The sequence below is a fragment of the Globicephala melas genome, chromosome 4 (assembly GCF_963455315.2).
Source record: "Globicephala melas chromosome 4, mGloMel1.2, whole genome shotgun sequence".
Lineage (NCBI taxonomy): Eukaryota > Metazoa > Chordata > Mammalia > Artiodactyla > Delphinidae > Globicephala > Globicephala melas.
The window spans coordinates 117,353,927-117,366,979 of record NC_083317.1 but is presented as its reverse complement, the minus strand read 5'-3'; the positions used below and the strand labels follow the sequence as shown (position 1 = coordinate 117,366,979).

At 37.2% G+C, this 13,053-nt stretch overlaps 1 protein-coding gene across 1 annotated transcript in view; it reads left to right on the top strand.

Moving 5' to 3' along the window:
* Positions 1-9,228: 9,228 nt before the first annotated feature.
* The window catches only part of CPB1 (carboxypeptidase B1), a 39,569-nt gene continuing 35,744 nt past the window's right edge, over positions 9,229-13,053 (top strand). The window contains exons 1-2 of the mRNA XM_030873515.2: positions 9,229-9,299; positions 9,408-9,483. Of these exons, the coding sequence (XP_030729375.2) occupies positions 9,229-9,299; positions 9,408-9,483 (147 nt within the window). The remainder of the gene's footprint in view (positions 9,300-9,407; positions 9,484-13,053) is intronic.

Below are 13,053 nucleotides of genomic sequence, written 5' to 3'. Positions count from 1 at the left end.
TTGGAGCAAGCATCGTTTTCATGCTGGCATGTAAGTACCGCATTGTCGCTGATGTTGTCTCGTGATGTAATGCTCTAATAGGTTCTTATGGATGATGATGGAGCCATAAAAGGCATGACTGACGTCTAATCTAAACATACTACACATATACCTTCTTCCTGATTTGCCTCTCCATCTGGGTCTACAGTCTTACTAAAGTTCAGAAGCCTTAGCGTGACTTGGAAGCAAGCTAATCCTACCAGTGGAGCAGTGGTTCTCAACAGGACAGGTTTAGCCCCGAGGGAACATTCAGCAAAGTCTGAAGACACTTCTAGTCGTCACAACTCAGAGGGCATAAAGGGGTTACTACCGACATCTAATTGGTAGGGTCCAGGGATGCTGCTAAACAGACTAAAATGCACAGGACAACCCCCAAGCAAAGAATTACCAGACCAAAATTTCTATAATGTTAAGATTAAGAAACCCTGCAGTAGCCTAATGAAATATCATTAATTCCATGACTTTAAGCTCATTTCTCATTTGTCATGTATTTTTGGAGTACAGAGTTACAGTACTTGCCTTCGAAGATTGAACTAGAATACGAAACTGTTCTGCATACCTACCATGCATACATTTAAACCATATTCAGAGATCACCGGCATCAGATAAAATAATGCATGCCGAAAACATTAACTCTTTTTTTTAATTTCCAAAATACATGAAGCTATTAATATGCATAAATCATTAACAATTCATTTAATAAGTGCATGAAAGAGCAAACTCCTGACAGTTTCTATGCATCATTTTCACTTATGAACCTGTCTCTAGACTCTTTCTCATCCCCATTCAAGTCTTACCTGCCTTAAACATAATATCCCCTACCATAACCAGGAAGAATACATGGAGTCCATCTTTCATATCAGCAGATTTGAGCCACACACCTGACCCTGCAGGGCAGGAATGTACATTATATTCTGCATCTGCCTGATGCCATTATGATACTCTCACTGAGGTATTAATATATATAAACATTCCATTTGATGGACAAAATGCTAAGCAGAAATAAGCAAATGAATGAGTTTAAAAATGGGTATGAGTTAGAGAGTGAAAAAGAAAGAAGACTGGGAACAGAAAAAGAGAGTGAGAGAAAGAGCTTTTCAGAAAAAGGAATCATCAAGGCTTATGCCAGAGATGTTGGGGATAATTACTTCAGCTACATCCTTCTCTCAGCTTCTGAAGCGCTGCCATTGTCCACAGTTTGTGACTTGGTCCTGTATTATTCTTGATCAACTTGTCAGTCTGTCGGTTAGAATTTGCCATCAAACTAAACTTTTACCAGCTGCTACCCTTATGCCCATTGGACTTAAACCAGCCACTCTTTCCCACATTTTATACTCTGAACTAAATTGTGTGTGAAAATTACCTTTTATTGACTTTAGTGAGAGCCTTATACAAACAACTGAGGGCAGATTTCAACTGCCCACTGCCAAAATAGCCCTCTGTCCCATCTGTTGGATGCACATATCATTAAGACTTTTATTAGCCTCGGAAATGGAGAGCTCATTTTATGGTGTTAGCTAAAAATCTACAAAAGTCCTTGAAAAGCAGTTCTTAATGGTCCTGGTAACCACTGCAACTGAGCAGATGCTCTTAAAGAGCCAGACTGGGAACAGATATTGAAAGATAAGAATGCCTCTAAATGATAGCACCAAACTGTAATTTCATGTCTATAAACTCATACTTTACATTAAACTGCTCAAAGAAAATGTACCTATTGTCCTTCCAAAATGGAGACTTTTTATAATTTAAGTTTTGAAAGAAAATAAGAAAAATGCCTCAGAAACATTTGGGAAAACATGATTTCTTAAAGAAACCACTGTGAAGGAAAGACACAGCATAAGAGTCACCATCAGAAGAAATCAAGAACTTTCTTGGAAAAGTTATAAAAGGCTTAACCATGAGGGGCCCAGGGAGAAGTAATGATCTTTTACCAGAAGAGGAGAATAAAATCATGGAAGCCTAATACGGCTTTTTACAGTTCTGCTTACAATTACACATTAAACAATTTACCCCTTGTGGATGAGTTCCTGAAGCCTGCTGAGATGTGGCACTCAGAGAAACGAGTACATGCTGTTTTTCTTCTGTTGAGGTTTATTTTTATTAAAACAAAAAACTTACAACAACTAAAAAAAATTCATTTTTGCTGAATTTTACTCTTTCTAAGAAGACCGACAGCATGGGTGAACATTTATCCAATGTTTGTAGTAAGTCCAACAATAAAAGACAATGGCTTATACATTCATGCCCAGTCAATGTCCTATGGGCTGGAATTCATAAAATAAAGGCAGCAGATGGCATACCTAAATTTAATTTGCTATTTGACTCATCCTTGTGTTACCACTCTGAAATGCAGACACTGAATGTTTATCTAACACTGTTAGAAAACACAAGACCATGCTTTGAGCAAGTTTATCATGTAATCTGATGCTGGATCATCAATCCTGAGAATGAAAACAGTAGCCATCCACAGAGGCACTCTCTTCAGATTAAGAGGGACCAATATCAAGAGTAATTAACAGTATTATCAACAGCCAATACTCCATGTATCAGGGATGGCATTTCATACAGTGTGGAATCACTTCTCATGACAGTAAAGCAATACCAGAGACCATCAAGAAGAACGTGCTTTGATTCTGCTGTTCTAATTTGAAATTAAAGAGGATATTTTTGTGTGTTTCGGCCTTATCTCCCAACGTTCCATTAATGTTATTGCTTTTCCTTATGGGTTCTTCTCTTGAATACTGTGCTACTGTCTTTGCCCATTAGTATGTATACATCAGACCAATATTCTAGACCACCACACTCTAAAATGAATACTTTTTGAGACTTACGTTACTGCTTCTGGCAGCTGTCAAAATAATTCCTGCTGACATCATGTTTAACAGACTTGCCTCCCAGTCAGATCAATGCTGGGGAGCAGCATGCAGTGCTACAAAATTAGGTCATTAATTGTGAAGCAAGCTCACCCCTGCTTGCATTTGGAGACCAAAAAACTCTGAAGTTAAAAAAAAAAAAAACTGAACAATCCAAGATTCTGGAATCTTCTTTTAAATCTCAATAAAGGTGTCAATTTAGCTATTTAATTCTCAGAGTTCTTAGGAAGAATTTTATTATTTAAAAGTATGGTGATATAATACCTAGTCCTCCAAAGGGACCTGAAAACATTCCAACATTAAAATATACACCACTCCTAAAGGGTGAAAATCCAAGTGCTAACACCCATTGTACTGACCATCTTTCTGAGCACTCAAATGTTAACTTTTTCAAACAACTACAGAAGAATCTGTTGTTAACCTGTTACTCTCAAGTGTCAACCTGAGTGGGCGTCATAGTATTTGGCTATAAAATTACCTCATAATAATATAAAAGAAACACAAGAGTCTCAATGACTTAGAACCTGGGAAGAGAAAAAAAACCAATCTGGTAGTTAGAACCAGATTGCCAAATGACAGCATCAGCTGCATTATCTGTGTGCCTGGAGGCTTCCCTTCCAAACCAATTTTAAGAATAAATTGAAATTGAACTGGAGCCATGCAAAGTAGAACACAGACCTTTCTGAAGATTCGTATCAGGTAAAGAGTAAACAGGTTGTCAGAGAATACTGACATTTTCTTTTCAGAATTGATTTTATGCTTTTATTTTTCTACCCATATGGCATTTTATATTATTAACATTTATTTATTAAAACACTGCCCTTTCCTCAAAAGGTTTTAAGGAGTTTGAATGTTCTGTTACAGCATTTTAAGATAAAAATAGCTCGCCATTATCTTACAAACTAGAATAAAACAAATATTTCTATTTGAATTAAAGGTGGAAATGTACACCTTCTTACAAGTTTGTTTCCAAAGTTGTTAAGATGGAAATACAAAAAAGGTCATTTATTAATTTAAAAATTCAAAATACCTCGAATCTTTCCCTAAAATCTATCATCCAATACACAAATCAAAGATCAAAATATTAAGATGGTCTATAAGAATTAACAAAGATAAATCTTTTGTAGATCCAAAACCAGGTTGATTTATTTGGCATCATTCCAATTTACCTCCCTACTCTTCTGTCCTGATTAATTGCCCTCAGCAAGGAGCTGTAACCTAGTTATGCTGTTTTCTTAATTCCTATTGATGGGGTGTTGATATAAGGATAAAACAAGAACCAAAAGCCTTTTAACTAACCCATTCTTCATGAGTTAATCAATCATAACTTGTCCATTTTAATTATGTTCCAAATTCCTAATAGAGATATGCTTGCAGTTTCCAAATATTTGCATGATTAAAGATGTTTTCCTTGTTTCAATAAGGAACCTCAAATTGATGAGTCAGGTGGCAAGATTTATGGGATGCAGTTGTCCTGTTTATCTCCCAGCTTTCAAAAATACTGGTCTGCAATTCAGTAACAAAACAACATTCCCACCAGAGATATGCAGACTATGCCCATTAATGATGATGACATGTTTAAAAAAATACATGCATGTACCAAAAGCAGTAGATGCCAGAGAGAAAAGCCTCCAAGAAAATGTTTACTAGCCTCCCTCTTCACATCCATAAAAAGGCAGTCTATCTGAATATTAAATATAATTACACAAAGCTAACAGGCCATTGGTACACCTGGATAACATTTTCAGGTCGTTTTTGCCCTCCTTGGAGGCATACCACAGACTGTGTCATCAATCAGTTATACCACTCAAATTACATGGAAATGCTGGCTGCCTCACAAACAACTGGACAGTTCAGTTATGACAAAACGTGAGCAGAATTTTCATTGCAGAAACAAAAGCTAACTTTTTTCAAAAATAACTTCCCATTTAGGAACTTCCCTCTTCTATCACCTAAAATCCTATCATGTTTTAAACATCAGAATTGAAGTAATACTGTTCCTCTTTCATAGTAAATGGTCTAGCAACTGATGATAGAATATGATGGTGATGACGACAACAATGATGATGATACTGGGTTTCTGAGAGAATAATTTTTATATAAAATGTTTCCTATTCAATATCCAATAGACACAAATATATGTATAAAGTAATTGAACGCCTCCAAGTCATTAGAACTGTTTTTTCTGACTTAACAGAAATTGCACATTCCCTGATTTATCTCTCTTCCCTTGAATCATCTGGTCCTTTAACAGTAAAGTGCCCTCTATTTACTTCTCACCCATCAGTTCTAGGTAGCACTCAAGTTGAGAGAATGGTTTGCCCAGAATCATCAATTGACCCAATTGTTAAACCCACACTCTACAAAAAATAAGAAAGATGTCAAGAAAACCACTTCCTTAAAATTTGTGTCTAACCACTAATATACCTGGCACAGCAGGGCTTGAAGAGCAGAAATCAAGCCCTTTTCATCTCTGAATACTCAGAGTCACTTTGAGTCACTCCTCCCAGGAGGGGTGATCAGTACTTGCCCCTCCTGAGAGGAGGAGTGACTTATCTGCCTAGTGAAACTTGGGAGAGCCTGACATCCATGACAACATCATCCTGGAGGCAGGGTACTGTTTAGAAACATAGAGAGTGCAGGTCCATCTCTCCTTCTCTTGGACCTGTCTATCCTTCAGTGAAGCTTTATTTATACAGCTCCAAAAAAAAAAGTTATACTTCAGTATCATAAATCATATAATTAAATGTAATCAAATGTAACTATATATACATTTGTATATATTCATTGAACTTCCATCTAAACAGTATAACTTATAATCCAAGGTAGGTGTTCAAAACATGCCTGTAAACATTCTTCTGAATATATTCTTAGTATTTTACAATCACACCGATAGCACTTAGCCCACTGAACTTAACACTGAAGTCACAATAAACTTTTTGGCCTTGAACAAAACAGACCAAGAATCTACAAGTTAATGTCATTCCCTTTGTTAACTCAGTCTAGAGTTTCCCAAAATGTGTTTCCAAAATCACTGGTTCTAAGTGATGCTTTTGAGGAAAACGTTCCACAACCAAACACAATGATCTAGCAATAGTCCTAAACCTTCTAATTTAGCTGGACTTAACCAACCTGGCACTCTACTGTGAGATAAGTTTGGGAAATGCTGTATCAGAGCCCCTCTTTGATCATTTACGATACATATTAACAACTCTAAAAAGCCCTACACTAAATGAGTTTGTTTACTTTAGTTTAAAGCAAACATGTTTGACCTTAGAACCCTTTCCTATTTAACACCATGGAATATGCTTGGGGAAGTGCTCTTCCAGAAAGTGAGACATCACATAGGATGAATCATAACTCCATGGGGCAGTTTACAGCCTCTCCCAAATCTCATGCTGTTACATGAAACGCAAACAGACACAAAGGTGCCTCTTGGCTTATTAATCACCAAAGCTGTGCATAAAAAAGAAGAATTTAAATATATAAACATGAGATGGGAAGCAGCAATTTTAATATCTATGAAAAATTATTGCAACTAACAAAAACAAATGTTAATTACTAACTGAAAATCCTAATTGCCCTCCACTTGGATTCACAAAGCACCAATTGAAATAAATTCTCTAGCATGTTTACCATCCCAAGTACAATACCACAAGTCATCCACAAATGATTATGTCATTCTTTTTTTTAGCCATCCAGATCCGAACCCCTACTCTAAGTTATCACACATGACAGAGTTGCTCTAGACTCCCTTCTTTCAGGCGATGGTGGAGTTTATACAATAGCTAATATTTCCTGTTGTAACTGTATTGTTGTCTCAGTGGAACAGTCAATACTGAAATTTAAGAAAAAAGTTACCTGACTTTCTAAAGCAGACACTGATGTTTTATGGAATTTCTTCAGCTGGTTAGATCTGGTACCCTAGGGGAGGCATGGCTGAGGTCAATACTACAGATTAGTTTCCTCATACTGTTGGGAGCCCTGTTGATATTAACCTTAATTAAATGCCATATTAGGCAAATTGAATGGATTTGGTCCCAGTCCCTCTCAGTCAGATTAGTAAGAGTGACCAACAGAGTAGCACACTCACGGAAAAATTCACCAGAAGTCAAGAGTGTATAGAAAGAGGTAGGAACTGTTGAGAGACAAGTCTTCATGGATCCCTCTGTTTCTGCATGTCTTGGGACAGCTTTTAATTTGGACTATCTTTTCAAAGATGTTTGTACAGCAAACAACTTGAAAGACAGAAATGACATCCCCCTCTAGGGCAAAGGAAAGTTCTGTTTGCCATTCAGGATATTAAAGCTAATGTCTCCTCTGGGGTAAAAGTTGGGCAGATTGGCTAGCAGCTCCCTTATAAGATTGAGAGGTTCCTAAACTTGGTATACCTCAATTGTGACACGAACTTTTGCACCCAGCATCTACCTGGGCCCACCTCCACATCATCCTCATAGGACTGGGGAGTAAAAGGACTGAAACAAATATAAAGCTTATGCTGTCTGCTGTGCTTGCATAATAAAGTCCTTCAATTTTGATCCAGGAGTTTTGTCTTCTGCCAGCATCTATGAAACTGTGGCTGGATAACGTTTTATCTTGTATGTAGGATAGTATCTCAGACCCTTCATACTTTTTGACCAAGACCCAGATTAATGTACAGAGATAACAGGCTTATAAGTTGGCAGACTCAAAAGTATAATTATATCAATTCTCCCCAAACGGATCTATAGATCAGTGCAACACCAATCAAAATTCCAGCAGGATTTTTCTATTTTCATAGAAATTGACAAGTGGACACTGAAATATATATGGAAATGTAAAGTACTTAGAGTAGCCAAAGCAATCTTGGAAAAGAAGTAAGCTGAAGGATTTATATACTCTCTGACCTTAAGACTTACTATATAGTAATTAAGACATTGTGACAGTTGTATGAAATTAGAGAAATAGATCAATGGAACACAATATGAAATCCAGAAATTACCCCACACATATACGGCCAAATGAATTTGACACAGACATCGACTGTAATTCAATGGGGAAAGAAAAGCCTTCTCAACAAACAGTACTGGATCTACTGGATACCCATGTTTTTTTAAATGTGTTGATCCGTAACTTACATTGTGCATAATGACCTAAACTACAAAGCTCCCATAAGAAAACATAGGCAAGTATGTTTGAGGCCTTGGGATAGTCAAAGACTTCTTGGGAAAAAATGTAAAAGACCCAAATTATAAAAGAAAAACAATAATAAAAAGGCAAACAATTAACTTCTTTTAAAAGGCAAAAGACTTCAATAGATGCTTCACAAAAGAGGACTTACAAATGGCCAAAGAATTCATTACAAGATGTTTAATGTCATTGGCATCAGGGAAATATGAATTAAAACCACAATTAGATACCACTGCACACTCACTAAAATTACCAAAATTAAAGACTATAACACCAAAATGTTAGGGAGAATGCAGAGCAACTAGATACTGGGGGAAACTTAAAATGATACAACAACTGTGGAAAAATGTTTGGCAGAATCTTAATAGTGTGAAACCCTCCTACATTATTATTTAGCAGTTCCATTCTTATATTGACCTCCCTCCAAAATGAAATCATGTATCTACAAAAGGTCTTGTATACAAGGTTTATTGCAGCTTTATTCATGATGACACAAAACTGGAAACAATCAAATATCCACCAACAGGAAAATAAACTGGGGTATACAATAGAATACCACTCGTTAATAAAAAGGAACAAACCAATAATACAAACAAAACACTAATAAATCTCAAAAGTGTTATCTGCAATGAAAGAAGCCAGACACAAAGAACTATATACCATATGACCTCATTTATATGAAGTTTTAGTACAGACAAAATTAACGCATGCAGCTAGAAATGGGAATGGTGGTTGCCTGAGGGGAGTACAGAAATAGACTGGAGAGATGCTCAAAGGAACTTCTTAGGCTGATGAAAATGTTCTACACCTTGACTGGGATGTCAAATTCTATAGACTTTGTTCTATATAATTCTCAAATCAAAAAAATGTTAAAGGCTATAAAATAGATTTTATTTAAAACTCCTTTACCTCCAGACTATTCTAGGTCTGACATCCAAATCAGACAGGCTGAACTTCAGATTATTTGCTGTTTCCACAGGTGTTAAGAGAGATATACTCGCAGACTTTACGCAGCTACCAGGGCAACAATGCCAGGAAAACCTTTAATCAAGACTTGATAGTGCCTATTTGCAATCCGGAGAAGTAAACAAAGAACACCCCAATTATAAAAGCAGGTGAAACCCACCAAAAGACCTAATCAGGCACAATGTTGGCGTTCTGGATTCTCGTGACTGTGACCCTAGCCTCTGCTCACAATTCTGGTGAGCACTTTGAAGGGTAAGTGACTGACACCTTAAATGAGAAGCACTTCTTTGCTAGCCAAAAAATTTGAACACATTACCCAATTTTAAATTTTCTCTCCTTCCTCTGTATTTCACCATTCAGGGAGAAGGTGTTCCGTGTCAGTGTTGAAAATGAAAATGACATCAACTTACTCCGTGAGTTGGCCAGCACCAGGCAGGTAAATAACAATTCTATGCTATAGGGTTTCCTTCACACTTATTTTAAAATCTTAGATTACACTATGATTCCATCAAAGGAAGAATGACATGAAATATTAACTATAGCGCTTTTGTAGCAAGAAATAAAAACTTGAAAAACATTTAGTGCCCCCATGCCTTCTTTTTCTGCCTAAATTAGATTGCCATAAGCCCTATTATAAATCCAGGGTAACTTTTAAACAGCTTCCAGAGCATGACAACTGAATGAGCTGAAACTGTTGCAAAGGTCATAGAACATTTAATGTACAGTAACTTCCCTTCTAAGGCAAAAGAGAAAAATGATGAGCTTGGATATTACAGAAAAACTGGGCTTTTGTCCAACTTGATATTCATTTCCACATCCCATGTATCATCTGTTCTCTTTGATTTTCTTTCATTCCAAATCAAACAGCTTGAGTTTTCATGACCTTGATTCAGGCCCTCTTAATGATATGGCATGAAGGAGGTAAAGAAGGTAAAAAGCCAGGAGTGATTTTCATATTTTACTTTCAAGAAACCAAAATCTCTAGGCTACTTTATTTTAAAAAATTCACTGTATATGGGATGAAAACTGACAGTTTTAATTTTATATATATAGTGTGTCAGGAAGCTATTGCTGACCACAATAGTTTACTTGATCTAATGCTGTCTTTTCATGAATACAGAAACCAAAATATTCTACTAGCTCCTAAGTATCTATCTATCCATCCAACCATCTATCTTTCTATAGTTATCTTTTTAGCTTTTAAGGTGTGGAGGAAAAAAGAAGGTAAAGAGTGTCATAATCTGAAACAAATTCAGAAGGTTAGAATTGAAAGATAATATAAAGTCATCTACTGCAGCCTTCCACTCAAATTTGAACTTCCTCAGTGGAAACAGCATCCCTGGTTACTAGCCCTGATAAAAACTGTTTGAGTATTTCCGAGAATAGTAGGAATACTGCTTTTTCAAGGTAGCAAATTTGCCTTACAAATCTTTTTTTTTTTTTTTTTTTTGCGGTACGCGGGCCTCTCACTGTTGCGGCCTCTCCCGTTGCAGAGCACAGGCTCCAGACATGCAGGCTCAGCGGCCATGGCTCACGGGCCCAGCCGCTCCACGGCATGTGGGATCTTCCTGGACCGGGGCACAAACCCGTGTCCCCTGCATTGGCAGGCGGACTCTCAACCACTGCGCCACCAGGGAAGCCCTTACAAATGATTTTAATCGTTATACTGAGCTGAAAGCTACCTTCTCTATCTTTGACCCATTGGACCTAGCTGAGTCAAATACTGTCTCACTTCTAAGATTTATCTTTTCCAGGCCTTCCATCATTTCTCTTAGCACTGATCATTCTGGTCACCTCTGAATATAGCTCAATCTTTCTGTCTATATTTCTTTTTTAAAATGCAGCTCTCAGAATTGACAATGGACCTCCAGGTGTGCTCTGATTAATACATACTGTAGGACCATTGCCTGCTTTCATTTGTAAAGCAGACACTTATTAATGGGGCCTAAGATTCTTTTTAGCACCTTGAACAGTTAGAATGCTCTTAGCTTACAGAACACCTATTGCCGATCAAAACTATTAGGCTATTTTTTTCTCACATGAATCACCCTCAAGCAAGGTATTCTTCCTTCTATACTTGCCTAATTGATTTTTTAACCTAAATGCAGGACTTTAGATTTACTCTGTTAAAAATTATCTTGATAGCATATTGAGACAGTTTTAAAAATTAACTCACTCATCCAAATAATTCTTTGCCCTAAGTTTGTATCACCAGCAAGTTTGATAAACATGCCTTCTTGACTTTTATCTTTGTCACTGATAAAGGAAAAACATTAAGTAAGTCAGGGGTCAGCACAGAATTAGAGGCACCCTTCATGGTTCATTCATTTAATACCTATTTATCATGAGGCTCCAATATGCCAGACACAGTGTTAAGTAAGCACTGAAAGTGGTTCATTAACCAACTCTCCTTGGATTAGTTTGCTCTACTACCCAAGTTACTGTGGTGTTACCTACAGCTAACACTGTGCTTTCCAGCTTGTAAAGAAGAATATAAATGCACAGACTTGGTCAAAAGCTTTGCTAAGATCCAGATTCAGCATCCTATCAGGCTAGTGGTCTCTTTCAAGAATAACATGAAGTTAATTGGGCTTGACTTATTCTTTTTTTTTTTCTTTTTTTTGGCTTGACTTATTCTTGCTTTAAACCGTGCTGGCTCCCAAGGATCATGGCTTCCTTTTCTGAATATTCACAGTCCATCTGCTTCCAGTTTACTTTGCCAGTATCCATGCCAGGCCCCTGGAGCTCCCGCTCCTGGTATTCACGTGTCTTCCTGTTCACGAAATCCAAGACATGCCCCCTCCACTCCTCAGTGATCCCTTCAAGCTCTGATTCCTCCAAGATTGCTGAGAAAGTTCTGCAATCACATCCTCAGTATTTTTTTAGTTACCTAAAATTCAGCATTTTCTGGTGGCCAAGAGCAGAGAATCCGGACTCAGACTTCCTGGGTTCGATTCCTGGCTCTACCACTTGCTAGCTGGACCTTGGATGCCTCTCCGGGTCTCAACTTTCTCATTTGTCAAATAAGGAGAATAAGAGCATTTACCTTACAGGATTGTTGTGAGATTTAAAAGAATTAATGTAAGTACTCAGAAAGAACTTACACAGTAAAAACTATGTAAGCGTTTGTTATCATTACTGTCATTAGATCCAGGATTTTGAATGCAATTTACATTACCAGACTAATCCCCTCTCTGCTTATCTATCCTGGGCCTCAATGTTCTCTTTCCAAAGAAGGTTTTTCTGCTAAAATCATAATATTTGAAAATTTCTTTACTTATGGTAATTTCATCTCTCAGTAGAAGTAGAAAAAACAAGAGATAGTATAAAACTCCTTAGAAAAGACAAAAGCCAAACAAGAGGTCAATCTGGCTACTTCCTCTCTTCCAGCTGCAAACATACTTTAGCTCCAAGCAGTGAGACTGCGTGTTTCTTCTTTATTCATTTTATTTCCAACATGATTGAAAAAGAGATTTTTAATCGACAGATGAACGGATAAAGAAGGTGTGGCACATATATACAACGGAATATTACTCAGCCATAAAAAGAAACGAAATTGAGTTATTTGTAGTGAGGTGGATGGACTTAGAGTCTGTCATACAGAGTGAAGTAAGTCAGAAAGAGAAAAACAAATACCGTATGCTAACACATATATATGGAATTTTAAAAAAAAAATGGTTCTGAAGAACTTAGCGGCAAGACAGGAATAAAGACGTAGAGGTGGAGAATGGACTTGAGGACACGGGGAGGGGGAAGGATAAGCTGGGACGAAGTGAGAGAGTGGCGTGGACTAATATATACTACCAAATATAAAATAGATAGCTAGTGGGAAGCAGCCGCATAGCACAGGGAGATCAGCTCGGTGCTTTGTGACCACCTAGAGGGGTGGGATAGGGAGGGTGGGAGGGAGATGCAAGAGGGAGGACATATGGGAATATATGTACACATATAGCTGATTCACTTTGTTATAAAGCAGAAACTAACACAACATTGTAAAGCAATTATA